The 22,688-nt window shown below is 41.3% G+C and overlaps 1 protein-coding gene across 3 annotated transcripts in view; it reads left to right on the forward strand.

Annotated features, from left to right (window-relative positions):
* LOC111219767 (MTSS1-like protein) overlaps window positions 1–22,688 on the forward strand; it is a 69,924-nt gene that overhangs the window by 32,423 nt on the left and 14,813 nt on the right. For 2 of the 3 annotated variants that reach the window (XM_022742542.1, XM_022742551.1), the window contains exons 4-7: window positions 18,634–18,718; window positions 19,536–19,627; window positions 20,693–20,767; window positions 21,781–21,789. In XM_022742542.1, coding sequence (XP_022598263.1) covers window positions 18,634–18,718; window positions 19,536–19,627; window positions 20,693–20,767; window positions 21,781–21,789 — 261 coding nt within the window. The remainder of the gene's footprint in view (window positions 1–18,633; window positions 18,719–19,535; window positions 19,628–20,692; window positions 20,768–21,780; window positions 21,790–22,688) is intronic. The other variant, XM_022742561.1, reaches the window with a different exon arrangement.

Raw genomic sequence — 22,688 nt, forward strand, 5'->3', positions numbered from 1 at the left:
TGTGTGTGTGTGTGTGTGTGTGTGTGTGTGTGTGTGTGTGTGTGCTTGGAGTTAGTGAGAGTTAGGTGTTAATCCGCAGCATTAACAGCCATCAGCCAGGCGTGATAACTAGTGTGGCTGCTGCTGGCTCAGCTGTACACACACACACACATACACACACACACACACACACGCAGACATACTCACAGACACACACACAGACACACACACACACACACACACAAGCACACTCTTGTACTTCTATCCTTCTGAGGACCCTCCATTGACTACATCTGACTACATTACCCAGGAAACCCTGGCTGTAACCTCAGGTCCTTTCTCTAACATTAAGTTATTCTCCACCCAAAATCTCTTGAGCATCAGATACTGGTGAGACGATGAAATATAATTCAGTTTGAATAACAGATTTTTATCACATGCTACAACACTATTCAGTGTTTTATAATTTTATGAGGAGGGATTTTGTTGCTTGGGAAAGATAACACTGCAACAATCATTTTATCTTTAATTGTTAAAATGTCCAGTTAGACAGTAGAAATACAGTCTTCACCCTACAAAGTTATCTACCAGTACATGTATGCAAGTTGGCTGCAGTTCGAGTTTTGGTTGCATTGTTTAGTCAAGCTGTTGTCTGTCTGAGCAAGCTTAAAAACAGTAGAGCCGACCAGATTTCAGGAAGGAATCAAATGTCTATAGAAATGTCCAATAGTCAGTACACTGAGGGCTGTAACAAAGCATTTTGGCCTGATACAAGAGTTTTTGATTAATTTGTTTGACGTAATACCACAATGGGCCCTCTGTGTTCCTCCTCAATACTGTGATGCTGTGGAAGTAGCCATATCCAGCCATGTTTTCCCGCCTTCCTGCTTTCGTAATGTTTGTTATGTATGTGCTGCTTCCATTCATCTTTCATGATCCTCTCAGTGTGTATTTGCGTACAGGTAGGTGTGAGTGTGAATGCTTCATCCTTGTCCACTCATTTTTTTTTTCTCTACCATTCATTCCTGTCTCTCTGCTCTGCGGCTCTCCTACTGGGTGCGTTGCCACGGCAACAATGGCACACACACACACACACACACACACACACACACACACACACAGATGCCAGTGTATTATGTTTTTGGGGAGTTCTCTGTCCAACCCTTCATTAATCCACAACATTATTTTTTTGATATTACATCAAAAATTGTTTTATCTTAGAATATGGAAGTTCATTCTTCTTTTGGTCAGTACGTGTGACATAAAAATCTCCACTCAAGGTCATATTGGGAGATGTGAATGCTCCTAAGGTGCACGCTGTTTGTTGTGGTATGTCAACAGCTCTTGAACGTTGCAGGGTGCTGGATGGAAGCATTGTCAGCAGTAAGAGCAGAGCAGTGTTTCCCACAGCTACCTGACCTCCTGCCAGCCGGTCTGCTCTAAACCAAAGTGTTCTCAGAGACATGCCGTCACCTACTGACCGCGCATGTGTGTGTGTGTGTGAGAGAGAGAGAGAGAGAGAGTTAGTGAGAGAGAGAGGCTTTGCTGTAGGCCTATGTGTGTTTGCATGTCACATTATCTGTCTGTAAAAATCTGTGTTATCCACCGAAACCCATCGTTCTCTTACTCTGCTAATGCTCCTCCAGTCTGGTTCTCTGTGATGTTGTATCTGTGGGGGTCAGGAGTGCGCAGAGAGGCTGAGGAGCATACATGATGCCCGGACTACATTACCCACAATGCTATATTTAGACCACTGCAGTGTGTGACTCAGCACAGCCAAGCCTAACTCTGGTCTGACAGCACAGCTCTGACTGGTTCTGTCGCTACATTATGTGCATATATTTTATTCTTATGTTTTTTTTTTTTTCTGAAAGACCAGGCCATGAACGCAGCATCATAACAAACCACATGATGTTAAGTCAAGTCAATTTTATTCATATGGCCCCAAATCTGTTTCCTCAAATGGCTTTATAATCTATACAGCAACATCCTTGGTTTGGTTGAGGAAAAATCCATTCATAATCACATTAATGATGAGAAAGGAATACTCTTTATGGTTGCTGTAATCAGTTCTATTTCTATCCATAATTTTGATGTCAATGTATTAGTCTGATATTAAAAAGGCATTGTAGTTACAGTAAGGGCCCATAAGTGTCTTCATATGTGTGTGCGTGTAATCCTTTGCGTGTGTGTGTGTGTGATCCTGACGCACCCAGCTGCACGGACCACCTCCCTTTGCTCTTAAGCAGCTCATACGATGTGTCCAGGCAGATGGCTCGCTGCATGTTACACTGGATACCATCTGTAAGAATGCATGGTTGCTATTGTGCATGTTAACTTGTGAATGCTGTTAAAGATTGTGTGAGAACGTGAGTCCGTATTGTGCATGCACATCAGCATATGTGAAGCTATGTTTCAGCGGGCGTGCGAGGGGGATATGCATGTTGCAGTGTGTGCTCGGTGACATGGAAGTGTGGATGGGCAGGGAATCCAAAACACCCTTCCATGCGATCATGTATGTTAGTCATGTTTTCGAGCCTCTGTGTGTTGCTCTACATTAGAATCAACTTGCGAGGAAGCTTTGAGGAAGCTGTCTCCCCAAAGGGCTTCGTGTAACGTGTCCGTGAGACAGTTTCTTTCCTAGTTGCTCTTCTCTTAGAGAGTGTGCTGAGTTGTTGAATCGTCATGATTCCTTCATCTATCGCTTTCAAACACAAACACAAACACAATTACTGTAAAAAAAGAGAAATTTTTCAAGCAAAGCCCCCATTTTGGCTGGTATCAGCCTTGCTAAAATGTCAATATACAAGACACTGATTCCCCTTGACTGCCTGACCTCTTATGTTCTTGTAGAGGGGGATTTCTGGCTTTGCTCCGTAAAACACAGCCTCATAAGAACACATGATTGCAAGTCAAAATCCTAAACTTAAAAGGTCATAAATGGCTGCACAAGGGATGGAGCTCACATCTTGTTTCTGATCCACCAAAAGGAGGTTTGCATCATTTGGAGCAACATTTTTTTATAGCTGTGGCTGCTGGCTCTATAGCTACATATTTACCATATTCATCAAAGTCTCTATTCCCAAAATGTCAAAATGTCTTTTAATTTAATTTCCTAAAAAAGATATATATGCCGTATAAAGGGAATTTGTGTACATAAAAATAGAGTGAGCTTCCCCCTTTCAAGACCATGTTTGGACATTTTCGATGGTAAAACTGTTGAGAGAAGGAGCCAGATTATCTCACCCTACTGGCAAAAGTTTTTCAGTTATTTTAAGTAGAAAAAAACAAGACTCGAGACTAAATTGCATGACTCATTCTGAAGATATTTCGACAGTGTACTGTATAGACACAGAAGATTTGACATTTTCTTCAAGAGTCCTCCAGTGTTAACGCTCTCTTCTTTGAGCATGAATGTTTGATCATTATTCAACTGTTGCAAGTGCAGAGTGACAGAATTGCCCAGCAGCCACGATGTCGTTCAGCTGACCATCTCAACACATAGTGGGGTTGTACTGGAGAATACACACCCACCAAACACAGTGGCAAAAATACGTTACGGAGATAAGCTTTCACTTGAACCTAATACGGAGAGGCTTTCTAAGTATTCGCCAGAGCAGTGAGAGCTCTTCAAGATCATGTGTCATGTAGCCTCAAGAGGTTAGGAAGTGCAGACAGCTCAGAAAATCAGCCACTCAACAGCTGGTACAGAGACAAGCATCGCCGCATAAACTGGCATCAAACAACCATCTTGTTTACTGCTCAGATACTTACCAGGTTATGGACAAGATTTTAACATCTGGAAGAAGAATTTCAGATGTTGCCCTCATATTAAAATCATAAAGGGATGTACTGTGCCCAAACTGAAATTCAAACATTAATATTGATGATGGGAAAGATGTCAGATCAATAATCAGGTTGCTAAGGTGCACAAATGTATTTGCAATTGATTTTCCTTTTCATTGATTTTAGTTTAGTGTCAGATTTCTGGACTAACAGTAATGTACTGCATGATGATGCTGTGATATTGTTTTTCCATGATAAAGGACAAGGCGTTTTTTAAAAAATGTATTGGTGAGTTCATCAAACCTGGAGCTAGCAGAGATTCAGTTTCTTGCTCAAGGACACTTCAGTTGTCCGTCCTTCTGTAAAAAAAACGACCCCGCAGGTGGTCTGTGTAAGCAGCTTACCCATAGGTGCATTTCATTGTTAGGTAACCTCTAGCTGTAGTAATTATGACACAAGCAAAGGAGAAGGTCAGGTGACGCAGTATAAAGAACAGCAAGTTTGCATCAGGAGGACTTTTACACAGAAGACAATTTTTCCTTTCCCGTGTGAAACCAGTGAAATCAGTGTTTGTTTTAATCATGACCGTTCCACAGTGTTTTATATTGTAACCATGACGACGGCAGGGTGGCTGTTTGCCCGCAGCCCCGATCCTGATGATCTTCCTCAACATTACGATTCACTAGTGCAGTTTTTCACATAAAGTCATCTGTGAACACTGTGGATTAAACAGCCACACGTTCATTCAGAGACCTGACAACAACAAGGTCAGATAATTATTAGATAAACAGTTACATAGTGTGATCTCCAATCAGCTGGTAATACAAAGCTTTTTGTTTTTCCTTAGCCAACAATCAGTTCATAAAATAAAAAAATAAAATAAACTTATTTATCTACTTCCTAATTTATTCGCACAACATTTCTCATTTTTCTCATCACGTTACCAGTTTTCTAAATACTTAAATGATAAAGACATGGGTGTGTCTTTTGTTCACACAGCGGCCTGTGATTTGTGCTCGTGATTAGAGGCTACAACAGGTGAGATCAGGTCAGAATTGTTTATACAGAACTTTAACCACCTGCAGTTTTAAGAACAAGAGACAGGTCCCCCTGAACTTTTTTTCTTGCTTCTCCTCTTTTTACATTTCTTCACATTTGTCTGTGTAATGACAATACAAGCTGGCCTGCCTGGTTTCACTTTATATGTGGGTATTTTTAGCAACAGAAAATGTCCTTTGCCAACAACCCCCCCCATTTTAGAGTAAATATGCCCTGTCTGGAGGCCTGTACTTCAGCCCTGCCTAGCTCTCTGGGGAGAGAGAGTGTGTGTGTGTGTGTGTGTGTGTGTGTGTGTGTGTGTGTGTGTCTGTATTTCAGTTTGCATGTGCGTGTGTGTCTTTCTGTGTGTATGCGTCAGTGAGCATGTGTGTAAGAGAGATTTAAGGCCTCTGTAATCAAAGCCAGAGAATGTGCATGCTTTCCCAGGCCCAGCTGACTCCACTCTAAACCATTACACCAGCACACACTCGCTGCTCTACAGTATCCTGCATTTTAATGGGTCCAAGGCGCCGGGCTTTGGGGTGCGCGTGCATTTTCCGGGTAAGGAAGTTGTCGAGCAGTGTACTTCCTCAATGGTGCTGAAGCAAAGCTCTTTGATGTCAAGGTTGTTTGCCAACTGGTCTCTGTAATCCTGGAGCCGTGGTGTTTTCTTGCAGGTAGAGCTGTATCCACATTTTCCGGTCATGGGACCTAACTTGGGATGCCCAATCAAAACCACATAGGTCATTATTTCAGGAAACAACTACTCACTGTGACCGTTGGTATTTGTGATGTTAGAAAAAAAAAAAAAAAGAGCAGTGCATCAGTATGTGGATGTACGTTCAGCTGTGTGTGAGAAAGAAGAGAACTACTCTGTAACCAGAGGATACAGAAAACTCCTATTATGCTTTAATGGCTTCTGCTCTTTGAAGTCAGTGCTTTGAGCTGTCAAAGTGTTTCGATGGTTATTCCCACATGATAAGAACGCATCACATCTCTTCGTCAGACAGGAATCTGTGTGTTTTATAGAGAGACAGAGACTAAGACAGGAAACTGAGACACAGAGCCAGCAGAGTTTTACTTGCTCTTATCCCTAGAACAACAATGCACATACACACACAGAGTCAGGTGTCTCCAATTACTTTTGAGCTGAAGGCTTCTGGCTCTGACCTTTGACCTCTTTCTGTCCAACACACAGACACTTTGGCTTCTATTCCAACCGTCTCTGTGATCAAGGTGACTTTTATCTTAACACACAGTAGGTTGCCTCCTCTCTGGGGTTATCGCTCTGCTTCTCTGTTAAACAATTTGCCATTAAGAGTGAATGATAAGGATAAAATATACATATACATAATACAATGCATAGTTTGATACATAGTCTGGAAAATGAATTGAGATACTGTTATACTGTATATAATAACCAGATAGGAATATCGGTTTTAACTAATACACTGAAAGGTTACCAGATCAGATCTCTGACACAATGAAAACAAAAAAATGAACATTGTAACACAAAGATACAATTTATTGCAGGGCTGTTTTATAATGTTATGTTATTTTGGCGCCTTTCTGTGGAGCTATATCCCCATTTTCAAGCAACAGTCTTGTGTCTTGTGTGACACATAGAATGACCATATATACTGCAGGTCTCCCGTCCCTACCCTTGGATACGACCCGGGCGCACTGGACCTTTGTCGTCATGGTCGATTTGATTGGGTTTAGGGGTTTGGGTTAAAATAAGTATTTCTGTATGGTTAGAGAACCTTCGTTGTCATGGTTACAATATCAAACACACAAGATTGTGGAACAGTCGTGGATAAAAGAGACTATCACTAACAGCATTACGTGGGAAACGAACAGCGGCCTCCTGTATGACAGTCTTGTGATTTATTGACCCAGGCACCCACCCCATCCTGCATGACAGTCCCCCCCTTGGGTGCTCCCAAGCAGACTCTCCAGGAAAGAGCTCTCACAGTGGAAATGATCAGTACGAGGATAAATTTACAATTTCAGATGATGTGATTGAGATCACCAGGTTTAATCAGTTGTGATTAAAGCTCCAGCTTTTCCCACTGGATGTTATAAACTGCTGTTTTAACGTGTTAAAAAAGTTTGAGGTCTTATCCTGTCGTTATTATCAGTAAGACAAGACATGCACCATGACTCGTATCACATGTGAAAGGCCAGTATCAGCTGATGACGTGAGCAATGTTGGGAGAAGTACCAGTAATTTAGCATGTACTGCCAGGAGTTCATCAATCAGGTAGATTGGGTTTAAAATAGTGAGCCAAATCAAATACACAGTACAAGATTTTTAAAATATATGTATATGAGCAAAAGCTTGAAGTGCTAATTACCTAAAAGGTAATTTGAGTACTACTTGGCATTAATAGTACCTAATCAGAGCTGAATAAGCTATAATCACTGTACAGTTTACAGTAGCTCAGTTTAAACTGCTCTGCACAGATTGGCTAGACATTTTGGCTCAGCTCATGCAAAACAAATGAACAGAGAGTATCTGAAAAGCTTCAGTCAGGGCAGGTTCCTCACTCTCAGGTATCCCATTATGCTAACATTTTTAATATTCGAGTGTAGTTGCATTTCAGATGGATTCAATTCAGTTTTTGTGAAGCACCAAGCAAAAAAAAAAAAAAAAAACGTTGGATTATCTGTGAGAAAAGAAGTCAGATACCTTCAGTCTGCTCAGTGGGTTGCATGCTCAGTTTAGAGACGGGAGAAGAGTTATGTGAGAAATGTGAATGCACAGCTCACATGCTCTGCCTCTTCTCCTCCACCACCAAAATCAATTTGAATATGTGAAATCAGTAAGATCAGGAAATCTTGTAGCCTACATTTGTGACCTATTTCATACCCTCGGTGCACAGAATTATTTAACCCCATGAATAAAAACAGACTGGACAGATGAAGAGCTTCTTGTTCTTTAAGTTGTGGCCTCGCCACCTCATACAGATTTATTAATGCTGTGCACTGTTTAAGGGGGACTGGGCACGGAACAGACTGGGCCGTGGAAATTAACCAGACTGGACTGGATCATTGATTTTTCAGGTTCATCGCAGCAGACACTCATCTGGGTCAAACTCTCCAGCGCGATGGGTCGCTGTGGACAGAGGCTGATAAGCAGCAGCAGTAGCACTAATCAGCAGCAGAGCTTACTGCCAAGAATTTGTATGAAAATATGAAAAATATGCAAAGAAATTAAACATTTTTTTGTGTGCTGACATGGGAAAATTAGACAGGGAAGGAGGAAATACAGTAACACTTGTAACACTCAAATATTGAAATGTGAACATGTGAATTGAAAAGAAAAGAAATAGTAGTAAAACAGTTGCGGGGAATCAGTCAATGTGTTGTAACTTTTTTAGCCTTGAGAGCGTGTGTCAGCTGTCATTGCCGGTCTTATTCTCCTGTCACCATGGCAACAACAGTTGGGGTGGAGAGATGTGTTTTGACAGGAAGTGACCTCGCTGTGACCTTCTGACTGATGTCATGGCTCCAGGGAGGGGGTCAGAGGTCAAAGCTGGCATGTTGTGGTGTGTGCGATCGTGTGTGCGTGTGCGTGCGTGTGTGTATGTGTGAAATTTTGGTCAAGTGGAAGGCTGACAGGACAACTTGTAGGTGTCCTGTTGGAAGCTGGTTGCCCAGTTTGAGTTTGAGCAAAACTGTTTTGCTGCTGGACCTCTGCTAGTTGTTGATGGAGCAGAGGTCGCTCAGATCCTTACAATGCTATATTTAAAATATGCATTGGGTATTTGTAACCAGGGATGTCATGGGAACCAAGCACCAAGTCGATGCAGGAATTCTGAAAATGCGATGGTAGGCTACTTGTATTTCTACAGTACTGTAGGTGACAAAGGTACCGTAGATTTTGTAGGTACTGGAGATGTGATTCCTCCAGGACTGTATAATAACTCTGTGTTTTCCAGTCTGACATCAAATCCGAAGAGAAGAAGAAATCAGGCACAATAAACAGTAAACAACAACAACAACAACAACATGTGGAATGGCAGCAGCAAGTGTCGGTGCAGCCACGACTTGTGGAAAAAAAGAAACACGCGAAGACTGGTGTATTTTGTATTTCATGCAGATCTTAGGGGAGAAGCTATAGATGACCAATACCCAGTATGCAAATGGTGCCAGATAACATTTCAACTAAAAGGAGGAAACACCTCAAACTTATCTAAACACCTCAGAGACAGGCATCCACATCTGTACACAGAAATCAGGCTGAGTGAGTTTCAGTTGTTAACTTTATATTAACAACATGTCATCAAAATGTTTATGTCCTGGAATGATGCTGTTATTGTTTGTGAATTGCGACAGCAGGCATCTGTTGTAGCGTTCACAAAGACTAATGTTAGCTTGTTAAGGCTAACATAGCCACAGCTCATAACGTTAACAGGCTACTGTCATTACAGTTCAGTCTCTCAAAATATAACGCTGACGTTTAGTCAATTTAAACTACTGCATGCACACTGACTATACTGAGAATCTTTGAATTTCATTGGTATTGATAGCGATTACCAAAGTTCTGCTATCATGACATCCCTATTTGTAACAACTACAAACACGTACACTATGCCTTGCACAGTGATAGTTTTGCATACCGTGGCCTTAATACTTGTGAGACCCTATTATTCCGCCTGCCTCTGATCTAAGCGGACGGCAGACAGGTAAACACACTCACCACGAGCTCATGCAAAATTGATGCAGTGGCTGTAGAAACACACAGATCAAGAGTTAGACTCTTGTGAGGCTGTGATATGTTGCAACAGGACTCAGGTTAGCTGTGTAAACTGGATGTGACTATAATAAGACATTTTGATTGGCTGAGACACATTCACGTGCTTACATTACCTTATATTTCATCACGTTATTAACTTATTACCAAATATCAAAACTCATGATATTACTTGCTCACCACATTGTTAAGCTACATTATTGATTAGTTCACCTAATGAGGATTTACACTGTAACCACTAGTTTTCTCTGCTCCTCAATCAAAATCCCTGCAAACCACGGCCTCTTGTGGCTTATTGCTTAAGTATAATGTATCATGCTGTAATGCATTCCTTCAGCGTGCGGTATTGGGGGTTTGCTGTGCAGGATTTACCCTGGAGTACACTTCAGTGTGTGCACTGTAGATGCTGTTGTATCAGAGACTGATGGCTTGTTTTGGTCAGGGTGACTGGCTGCCTGGTTGTCTGGGAAGCTCAATCTCAGACTTGGTTTTACAGAGAGAGAGAGAGAGAGAGAGAGAGAGATAGAGAGAGAGAGAATCTAGGCCTCATGAATAATTCTGCTTTTTCTGGCGCTGCTACTACTGCAGTCTCTCTGCCTGTGCCCGTCTTCCCCTCTTTAATCTGTCTCCTCATCACCTCCTCCTCTGCCTCCTCTGCCTCCTCTTTGTCTCTCCCTGCCTTTCTTTTGCCCTTACTCTCTCCCTCTATCCACTTATTGTTGCTGTGTCACTGCAGAGATGCTGGTGACAGGAGAACAGATGGGCGGTTGCTGCAGACGTCTGTAACCTTGGAAACCACAGCCTCACCTGCTCTGGCAATAACCCCCCCTCCTTGTTATGCCACCTGAGTCAAAACCGCTGTCATCTCTGACTCTATGACTCCTCTTCCTCCTCATATCACTGGTCACATCCTTTTTCTCCGTCTTATTCTTTCTAATATAGTCTTCCTCCTCCCATTCTTATTTTTCTCTTCGTCGTCTGTGTGTAACACAACTGACACCGTGATCTACAGTACGCAAGAGCCACCGTCACTCATAATGACACAGATTATCAGTTAACATCAGCTAATGCATGGAGGCGCCGTGGGGATTTACATCACGGACAACAGCGCCTAACTGGATTAAACACACAAGGGAAAACAGACCTTTTCACTCCTCTCAGGAGACTAATAACTTTGTATCGCATGAGATCTTTACGGACTGTGCAGTCTGTTAAAACTAAAGACCATATGTGTCTCCCACCAAATAAAACAATTCTCTCTAGTTTCATTATTCACATAGGTTCTGAGTTTTTGTATAAAATCTCTGCATAAAGAAAGAAATCTTATAATTGCTGACTTGCTAGTCCAGGACATAAGATCATATACCCATCCATTGGTGAGAATGCAAAAACATTTGTGTTGGATTTTCTATTTTTAAATTGTGCATTTGCCGTTTTGTTTTTAAAACTTCCAGCTAACACACCAGATGCTGTCTTAGTTACCAAGAGCAACAGACAGGAGGTTGTTTTGGAAGTGTGATGTAGTGGTGACTGAAATTTGGACTTTTTCTATGGTCAACAAACTCACAATTTAATTTCAACAAAGATGAACACTTACTGCCTGAGAGGTTGCTGGAGCCGGACAGGGAATGCATTCCTAGATTTGCTAGTCATACATGCTTCACATTAAAGGTTTTTTGATTATAAAGCAGGTCTAGGTTCTATATTAATACTGTGAAACTATCAAAGTGCTCAGTCCACAGAGAAACTGAGCCTTAAAAACAAGCCGTCAGTACAAAGCAGTCAACGCTCTCAGCTATGCCCCATGCTCGCAGGATTTGGGTTCTCTGAGTGTTTACCTGAAATCTGCTGTATTCTTATTATATCACTCAGAAAACAGTCACAGACAGTTGCTACGAGAGCTCCACAGAGAAGTCTGAGAGAGGATTTGTAAAACTACATTGAGATGATTTTTGGCTCTTAAACCACAAATACATCTTCTTATGGATCAACACTTCAAATAAAACAACAGAAAAGTCTAAAATATAGGACCTTTAAATAAATACATAGGAGCCAGAGTGAATATTCAGAGACAGATGAAATTGCGACGACCCTGTCTCCTAGAAATCATATTTCTATACAACCAAACTACGACAGCAAATTTGTTTTGTACAACATGTAATAGCTGCCTGGATTATGTTGGAGGCAGTGTATATCTTGAATGAATGGAAACAAAAGCACTTTGGTTAAGTTTAAGGAAACATTGTGGTTTTGGTTAAATGTGAATGAACACGTTGTGTCTGAAGTCACTGTAAACGTTTTTTGTATTCAACCAGACCACAGTCTTTGCCAAACCTTAACCAAGAGCTGTAGATTCCAAACCTAACCATCAAAATGTTTAATAATGCTGGAGTCACTACAAATGGATATTGTACTGCAAGATCAGATATTCAGGGGGGAAACAAATATGTTGTCTGTGAATATTTCACTGATATATTCAGTATCAACATATTTACAACTTGCCAGATACGTAAATTAACAACATATCCTCATTATGTTAATAGACAGTGTAATCTGGTCACAAGACTGGGTTGTGTGACAAAGAAAAGTTCCGTATAGTAGATTGTATTGTCTGCCATGTGCTTGTGTCCATCTAACTGTGAGCCATCCGAATATAATTAGGAACCATGACTATTTTTGACCTTTTGACTATTGACCTTTCTCCCATCACCTGACGTGACTTATAAAAAAGATAACTAGACACACACACACACACACACACACACACACACACACACACACACACACACACAGAAAGACACGCATACACATGCTGGTGCATTTAGCCATGTCAGATACATAGGTGTCACTACCACTCACTTTTGGACTTGCATGTTCAGTTGCATTGCACAGCAAAAGACGAGACAGAGGCTGACGAATCCCTCTGCAAGATTATAGATAATAGTTGCCATGGAGATGCACCGGTGGGAAGGCCAAAGATGCCCCAGGCAAAGAAAAAGGGAGCGAGACAGAGAGGGGAGAGAGAGAGATATGTTATCATTGGAGAGCAGACTGTTTAAAGAGACTCAACAGTATTCTGTGGGAGAGTAACAGTGTACGGCAGCATCTGTTTGTAACTGTAACTTTACTCATAAAGTCACCTGTAAACATTAGTGTTAGTGTCTGGAGGTCTGGCAGCTCTGCCTCTGTGCTGAGGAGACAGAGTATTTCAAGATATGTCAATTCATTTCGGTTGCTGGACTCTCCAGCATTGTAGCCTACATGAACTTGGTGGCAAGCTTGATGATTTAGTTGTGTAATTATTTCCTGGATAGTGTGTGTAAATGTGTGTGTGTGTGTGTGTGTGTGTGTGTGTGTGTGTGTGTGTGTGTGTGTGTGTGTGTGTGTGTGTGTGTGTTTGTGTGTGTGTGAATGTGTATGTGCATATTTGCATGTGTGTGTGTTGGTTTATCTGTTCCTGTTCCCACTCTGCTGTAATCTCTTCCGGTTTTCACAGTGAGGTTACTGTGTGTGTGTGTGTGTGTGGGTGTGTGTGGTATTCTCTCTCTCCCTCTCTCTCTCCCTCTCGCTCCCTCTCTGTCTTGCGGTGCAGTTCAGACATTCGTTTCCGTAGCAGCAGACAATTTGATCTTAGCAACAAACATTCTGATTCTCACCTTAGCAACAGGCCAAGATCTGCGCTGTCATGGAAACCGTAACAAACCTGTCAGTTAAATCAGTTGCTAGGTGACGAGGGGAAAGAATGGTTGCTTTGCAATTCACTGGGCAGACTGACACTTCACCAGGTCTGAGAATAAACATCAAATCTGTTCAACCAGATAAATATATGCGTCAAATATCGATATATAGAACACATTACCCTGCATACACACAGTTCTAAGCAGGTGTGTTATATTTGGTACAAAATTATGTTTTTCACATTTTCCAATGTAGAAATGATCATAAATTACATGACAGCATAAATTATACTACATCAGTGAAACTACATGGTTAGTATTCAGTACCTTGCCATACACGCACTGGGAGCTTTGCAACCAGGAAACAGATCAAAAGCCGGAAAGGGAATAGTGAGTGAGAGGCAGAGGAAGGAAAAGGAGTAAAGTCATATCTCCCAGGGGGGGAGTCCCTCCTTCTTTCTGCAGGACAGACAGACAGACAGACAGATAGACAGACAGATAGACAGACAGACAGACAGACAGACAGACAGACAGACAGACAGACAGACAGACAGACAGACAGACAGAGAGGGGTGTGGAGGAGAGTAGTGGGCTCAAAATACTGGTACAGAAGCTGACTGAATAGAGAAGCTGCTTAAAATGTTGCTGTAGCTGCTCTTTTCTTTGACTTTTGTGGGATACTAAACAGAATACAGTATAAATGAAATACACATACACTGTTGAAAATTACTGTTGTTTTATTGATATATAATTTAGAGCCAAGAAAAATAGTGGTATAATGGTAGAGAAATATAAAACACCAGCCTCAAATCAGTGTGCACAACAGTCATCTATGTGTTCCATTTAATTATTAACCTTGTTTTATGAAATAATATATTGTATATTGTTTCGAGAAAACCTGCAGGGACAGTGGGAAAAACCTGTAAACATAACACTGACACTATTTCAAGTTGATATAGTCCAGAGTCCAAACATGGAGCAACGTTAGTATTCATTTGGAGTCATGTTTGTGGACACTTGATGAATGTAAATCCAGTATTCACTCCCTCACTCCTTTAAGCTTCCTGTCTAGTCCTGTGGGAAACATCTGACTCTTTAACTCCACTATGTTCACAGCTAATCTCTAACTTTGCCTGTCTGCTGTTGGTGCTGAACAGGTAGTGCAAAGTGGGTTTAACAGTACTTTCTCACTGGAAGAAGCTGCCTGCTGTGTCTGGAAACTATGGAAAGAATGAACCAAAAAATAAAGTTCCCTGCCCTAAAGTCAAAACAATGACCTGAAAGACACAACAATGCTCCCTGGAACAGAGGGAACCACAGAGTTGGTGGTTACTCTGTGTTCATCACGACACGTTACCATTTTCACATCTTTCACGTCCTTTAAGCCAATGTTAACGTAAAAATAATGTAACACCAGTCACATGATGTTACAATGTTTTAGCCAAAAAAAGAGACATTACAGTTTTCATTTTGATATTTCTATCTTTAAAATGTATCAGTTAAAACACAGGAACTATTTCGTCGGAGTTCCACGACTCTAACCTGATATATGTTTGATAGTAGCAGATCACTGCTACTATCAAACATATGTGATGATTGATGAATGGGCAGATAGAGGAAGAGTGGTTGTTGTACCGCTTGTTTTTTTGAGGCTGTACTAGACTGCACATTTTTTTAAGCAAACCATTTTTAAATGAGAACACAGTAAATTGTGTCTCTGGAAATACTAATCCTCCATAACAGCACTGAATCAAGATTCTATTTGTCTTGGTAGATTTGAAAGACGCAAGTCAGACTAAGCAAGGTTTGATCCATTGCTAGGCCTCTTTCAGTTCAAATAAGGTGCTAAAACGTGATGATTTGCATTGGAAGCAAATGAACTCAGACTTGCAAGCACAGACATACACACACACACACACACACACACAGTAGCTGTCTTCCAGATGTGACTAGTGTGTGTGCTCTGCGCCACCCCTAATCTCGTGGATCTCCTATGGAGTCTCAGATGGCTGGTAATAACAAACAGGAAGAGGACCATCATAAATGTGGAGATCAAACACACACACACACACACACACACACACACACACACACACACACACACACACACACACACACACACACTAACACAAACACTTGGCTGTAACTCTGGTCCCATGGTTCTCTCTCCAGCAGTGAGCTCATTAAAATGTGCGAGGCGACCCCTCTCGTCTTCATGCACTCTGATCTCTCCTCCATCTCTGCTCTCATTTCTTCCCCAATCTACCTTTTCCTTCGATCCAAAATATCACACACTCAGAGTGACTTCACGTCACTCTCTCCCCACGCCAGTATCAAGAAATCCAGCTAATGACAGTGGATTAGATCACACTATGGTTTAAAATACTGATTCAGTTACAACTGATCGGCATGCATGGTGTGTACTTGAAGTATGTGTCTGTGTGTGCATGTGTGTGTATGTGTATCGGGGGGGGGGGTTGGCTCTACTTTAATGAATGGTTGCCGGGTAGATCAGGAGGCGTGAGGGAGGAATTTGTTAATTATGAATGGAACACTTCTCTCTGGATGTAAACAACACACAGTGTAAGTGTGTGTGTGTGTGTGTGTGTGTGTGGTTTGGCAGTGTATGGGTATGTAGCATATGTGAGTGCGTGCTGGTTTGATTCTGCAGAGGAAATCCATCCCAGTGACAAGCTGAGGTGCTCATGAGCAGGGCATTCTGGGTTGATGACACCAGGTCAGCACGCCATGTTGAAACTAGAACCAGAAGAAATGAGACACTACAGTTGATTTTCAATTGAAGCAATTTAACCAATACACTGCGTATCAAAATCTGTCAGCCTAAACAACAGGGTGATTGAATTGGTTGATCTTTAAATGAGAAATAAAAAGCAAGATCTGTTCCTCATATGACCAAGACTGGACCAAAACCTTGAATATGGCTGGAGAGTGTTGTATTTGCATTCTGCCTAGTGTCAGCGGGTTTCAGCCCTTTCTGTGTTTGCTTCTCTCCCACTCTCTGTGCTCACATATACAGTGTTTTTATACAGCTAATTTCCCATAAAGCTGTTCTCATTGACATGTTTTTGTGTTTCTGTTGACAGACAATGAAACACGGCCCATAAGACTAGATGTTAACCTGCAGTCACTTCCAAGCCATTTCCAAGCTGCTCGTAAAACCCCGCTGTTATAACCGCAACGCCATCTGATAAAATCTTCATACACATAAGTTAAAGAAAACTGCTATGCTGTGATTTCAGCTGTATTTATTTGTAAAATGATCAGTCAGAGAGAGAGTCAGAAGCTCATTCACATCAGCTGCCGTGCGGTCAGTATTGAGAGAGGGCAAGTCCAACGCCACGCCTGTGGGGCAAAACTGGTGACTCTCTTTTATGGAAAGTAGCTAAGGTTTGTCCAAAAAGTCTAGATTTGTCTCTAGGTGCCTTTTTGAAAAAAAAATAAAAAAGTGGAAGAGCAACAACCAATAGGGAAACTCAGCCAACCGACCAATGGTGTAACCTCATCACTCAGTTGGTCAGTCCGTCCGTCCCCTGCTGTTGCGCTGCAGCCAAACAGCATAAACAATTAATCATACGTTCTCTTTTGTTCCTTTAAATACATGACTTGTAACCTATATCAATTATATATATATGCCCTACCCAGTGTCCCTAGCAATTGCAAGCTTCAGTGCCAATGCAGGAAATTGTAGCGGGGGGGGGGGGGGGGGGGGGGGGGGGGGGGGGGTAGAGGTGCAGAGGTGGTGGTAGTGGAATGGTTTGTAGCACGTCTGACTTCATGCAGGAAACTGGAGTTTACGTTCCAGCCGTTGTCAGCCATTTTATAAACTAGAACCTAAACTTTGACCAAATGTTTTAGTTGTCTAAGCATAACCATACCCCGACTTTAACCATAGTTTATTTGACGTAACCAGCGTCTTCCCATAACCTTGACCACACCATAGTTGACAAACAGCAATATTGTAGAAAGTAAGAATTTCAGATTGTCATCATTGAACTACAGAAAAAAATATGTCATCACTGAATTTAATCCAGGGTTTTGTAGAGTTGTACAAAATGTTGATATTCTTGCATTACAATAGGATTGATGCATCGTATAGTTTACTATCAATTTAGGTTCTTCAGATTTCTGTCCATTCTTACAGTCTTCACATAAGGTGACCAATCTAGTGTCTTTGTGAGGCTGTGCTCAAGTGAAGTATTGCTTTGAGCTAAATGCTCACAGTGACAGTGCTAACATGCTGATGTTTAGCAGGAGACATTTACCATGTTCCCCATCATGTCTTATCAAGTTTGATCTGATGACGTCACTAGGGTGTTGTGGAACCAAACTTCTCACAAGCACACTAAAGAAAATGGATTTTTGGGTTTAAATTACAATTAAATTACAAATTATTTATTACATTTACATTATTACATTACATTATTTATTACAAATTGTGAGAATTGGCATAAGTTGCTGAGCATTGCTGAGCATTACATCCTATTTATTCTGAAATTGTGTTTTGAATCATTTTGGAGAAGTAACCACCTCCCCCTTTTTTTTCTGACACAGGATTCTTCAGTTGTGGTGAAAATATTAATCTGGTGCATAACATATTGGAATAACGCCCCTTCCTCTCTCTGCACTCCCTGCATTTTACTGTGTAAGCCTTTGTAAGCCCTTATGATAAACAGTGTCTCCCGAGGAAATCCCATTTGGCTCCTGTTTAATCAGAATTTTCCAGTGTGTACATTTCAGTGGCAGCTCTGATTATGGTATTCTCTAGGCACTGTATACTGTATAAGCCTTACTTCTGTGACAAAGTCTTTAAGCACATAGTATGATAGTATGATTTTTAGCTGGTGTTCCACCTGTACCGCAGCTCTGAGCACCTTGTTTGGAAATTAGCACTGTCTGCCATCACTTGGAGTGACTTTAACTCTGGGGTCAGCTTTTTCCACACGGATCTACTCTGCCTTAAAATAGACTGGTGTTTACACTTGCAGGTTAGCAGCTCACGAAACTCGGGGCCCAGAGCAGTTGACTCTCCCACAAACACACACTCACAAGACACTACTTTATTTGGACGAAGCCGGGAGTGTGTGTAGTGTCTGTGAGAGGCAGATCGGTGTCTTGTGTAAATATTGGCTGAATGTAAAAGGAGTTGTTCATCTATTTGAAGGATACAATGCTTTTACCAGCATTTACTTTACACGACATACTAATAGCTATAATGTAAATACTGATCACATCTTCATGTGGTCAACAGATAGGGCCTTTTGTGGTAGATGTGCAATGACACACTGCAATAGCATCTGTATGTATGCTGTGTGTGTGGATGTCTATGTCCGTGTGTGTGTTTTATATATGAACTTGGCTGTTTTGTGTTTCCAGGGGCAACCAGAGATATTGGTTCAGCTCTGACCAGGATGTGCATGAGGCATCGCAGCATTGAGGCCAAACTTCGCCAGTTCACCAAGTAAGATCCATGTCCATCCTTGCTTTCTTCCTTCCTTAATTCCTTTCCTTCTCACTATTTGCATCCTTCTTAACTTCCTTCTTTTCCTTCCTTTCCTGACCTTACTACTCTGCAGCCCAGTATTTTTCAGAAGTCATAAAATGGTAGCGCATCTAGAGCTGACCTTGTTTTCAGGGTTATGATGAGACAGATGTTTGATGAGGTTTTCTTGTCATCTGTGTGGATCTCATTAGGAACATTGCTCTGTCTCTCCATATTTAAATGACTGTAAATGAATACAACCATTGGCACGCAACACAGACGACTATGGAAACCTCAACAAGAGTCTCTTTTCAACCAATGTTTGCCCTTTCCTTCATTCTCCATACTCTCTAATGAATTTTCCACAGAAAAAGCTATTACATTGATGGTGATGATAATGTTGATCTATGGCCATGATAATGGCAGGGGTCCCCTTTGAAGATGGAGTCAATCTTAAAGCTATTATGTGTCTGTTCCAATAAACCTGCATTTACTGTATATGTGAGCATTTGTGTGTATGCATGTGTGGATGGGAAGGGGGGGGCAACAGATACTAAAATTATGAAGGGGAACGACACGTGGAGGGAATTTATATAATGATCTTGTTCCACAAATACACTATAGCTTCTCATTTTCAGTGGCGGCTTGGTGGTTGGAATATGGGGGTCTCTGCTGTTTGTACTGAGTCGGTCTCTTGTCAAGACACCACACCAGGAAAATATTTGCCCAATGATTGATTTTCTATGAAACATTCATTTGTGTATCTTCCTCTTAAATCTCTTGTCTCTCCCTACAGCGCTTTGATGGAGAGTCTGATCAATCCTCTCCAGGACAAGATTGAGGACTGGAAGAAGACAGCCAACCAGCTGGATAAAGATCATGCAAAAGGTACTCACACACACACACACACACACACACACACACACACACACACACACACACACACAGAGCGCTGGGCAGAGTACGTATTATAAACTCTTGTCTGGTAAATGCAATAATGGCCGAAGCTCTTGTCAAGCGACAGTCACCACCACCCACTCCCTGCGAGAAACCACATTTGGCGGCAGAGAAAACTTACAAGTAGCCCCTTTAACTCAGACCTGGATCTTTCCCCAACCTTAACCAAGTGCTCTGAGAGTCTAAACATAACCATAAAAATAATTAATAATGCTGTAGTCACTATAAATGGATATTGTACTGCAAGATCAGATAACAAATACATTGTTTATGAAGATTTCACTAATATGTTCAGTTTGTTACATTGCAAAATACCAGTGAGACAGCAAAATACAATCCAGGTCCAGTTTGATTAATATGTCCAAGAGTTTTAAGACTTATCAGACCTCTGTTTGTAAACCTGTGGAACTTGAAGCATAGGACAGTCAGTGGAGTGAGTTTGGTCAGTTCAGCGTAGATGTTATACAGAGTGGTGAATGTCCAATAAGGGCTTTACAGATGAAAAGGTACAAGTGTTTATCACGCCTCTGCGTCAGAGAGAACCAACTTTGATAAGAAACTCCTTCATGGGGTCATACAAAATCTACTGTACTTTTGGTCCTTGATTCCCTCTGTAGAGAATCAGGAAGTCCCCTCTGTAGAGCAGTAGATTTGTAGTTGTAGTAGTATCCTGTAATCCAAACAGGTTAGGTGTTAAAGCACCATGAGACTCGTTTGTATGTATTATAATAGACTACCTCATGCTTTCATGTAATTCTTACCAATTTCACACCTACTGTACTGATAGCCACAAACCAAAGATGATGTTCAATGCTGATCTGACTTATATCTCTTCAGATCAGTGTTTTCCTCCGAGCAATGTAAATCGGTATCAGCAAGCTCTTGGCTGTGCAGCCTTTCTATTTAAATCGATATTGGAAATGCAAGATAATCTGAGTTCACACAGAGGGCTTTACATTCCTGTCACTAAAGCATCTCTGTTCATCCTGTTTCAAGAGTACAAGAGGTCACGCCACGAGATCAAGAAGAAGTCATCTGACACCATGAAGCTACAGAAGAAGGCTCGTAAAGGTAACAGTCAGCAGTTCAACAGTCGAGCTCATGCTCCCCTCACATTTGACAGGATAGACAGAAGGTCACACTAAAGGTCAAATTATGTCTGACAAGGTCAATGAAACCCCACTAGGATCAAAAGTCAAGATGTTTTTACCACAGTTATCTTCATGATCTTGTCACTGTTGCTAGTAGTGACAGTGAATGGTAAATTAACACCAACAACAAAATTGGCCAACACTAGATCAAATGTTGATGGGGTCCATGATAAAGGCATCACAAAATACAGTGATTACGTTCACTGAGGTCAGGGACCGTAGACTTTACACAGTCTAGGTCAAAAGAATTGTAGGTTTATGTTTCCATCTAGTGGTGATCAACAGTATTGCAGGTCTTTTCTCATTCGTCCTGAAACACTTCACTCAGTGATGCAGCAACCAATAAATAGTGCTTTCTTTCAGGAACAGCTTCCATTCAGTTGCCAGGCAGATGAATACATAGATGTAAGATGTCTGTAAAGTAAATTTCAAATACATAGTTTTTAATGTATCCTGTCTTTTGTTAAATGCAACTCCACGACTTTAACTCTGAGTAAAAGACTAGTAATGAATGGAATGCAATAAAGGAATGAAATGAAATAAAATAATACAACTATATAACAGTGTATTAACAATACAATAACGTTCAATAATCCAACACTGGGTAAAACTGACGGTGAAACAATGCAGTGCCCTTTGCTGTTATGCTTGCAAGTGACTGGTTAGCCCTGTGAGTGCTGCCGCTTGTTGGTATTATTATTTCTGGATTTAGCTTTTGGTTGCAGCAGCAGTGTTATTTTTGCTCTAACCTGTGGCACTGTGGCTGTCTTGTGATGGCTTCCTTATACTAACCTTAACAATGAGTTCTGCTATTTCTGCTCTCCCCCCCCCTTTCCCTCTCTCTCTCTCTCTCTCTCTTTTGCTGTCTCCCCTTCTCACTGCTGCCCTCTCTCTGTCTCTCCCTCCCTGTGGTATTTCTCCCCCCTGTAATAGAGATCCAGGGTAAGTATCAGCCTGTCGCTCGCTACAGCTCTGCTGCATCACCTCCATCCTTACTCACATTCCCAACTTTCTCCTTCAGATTAACATACGTGCATGATTGTAGAGGAGGCTAAAACTCAGCTTTATTCAGATTATTACTACATTTGTGATACAATGGTTCCACATGGTCATGGAAAGGTTTCTGTGTACATTAGAGAATTGTTCTTGAGAGCCTTGTATGGTAAGTAACCCACCAGGGGGCCCCAAAAATGAGCTGTGGGCCCTATATTTTCCCCACATACTGTGCATGCGTTGTAGTATTTAGTAATTCATGTTTAGTTTGTGGTAATTTGATTGCTGTAAGAATACATTTGTGAAACAACATAGGCACAATATTAACCAAAATAACAAAAGCCTTAAAGCTAGATTTTTTCTCAGGGCCCCACTAAAAGACGGGGCCTGGAGATCAGATAACACATGCAGATGTTTTCTTAATTCCATTACTGTTTTTGTTTTATCCTGAGAATATGTATCTTAAGTCTTGAGAGACCCCAGGACCATATTACATAGTCCCATCTGATTCCTTCATTTGATTCAGCTAAGGCCTGCAGTCCTCAAGATATTTGTTTTTAACAATGTCTGGTGTCAAAGTGTCAAAACTGATTCAGTCAAAATTTGAGAATTAAAACAGACAACAGATGTTTTCTTATCTTACACTTAATTTGATATTGGAAGGGTTTTGATAAGGGTTACTCAGAAAATGAACATGTGCCTGAAGATGATGAGGATTAGATTTTGTGTCATGTGATCAGTCAGATATTTCAGTAATTATGTTTTATAGTTATGAAAATAGCATCTCAGAGGACTTGAGTTTAGCTGCAGAGCTGTGGGCAACAATGTTCAGTGCACACAGCCGTGTT

This window comes from Seriola dumerili, unplaced genomic scaffold, assembly GCF_002260705.1.
Source record: "Seriola dumerili isolate Sdu_G_001 unplaced genomic scaffold, Sdu_1.0 BDQW01000003.1, whole genome shotgun sequence".
Taxonomy (NCBI): Eukaryota; Metazoa; Chordata; class Actinopteri; order Carangiformes; family Carangidae; genus Seriola; species Seriola dumerili.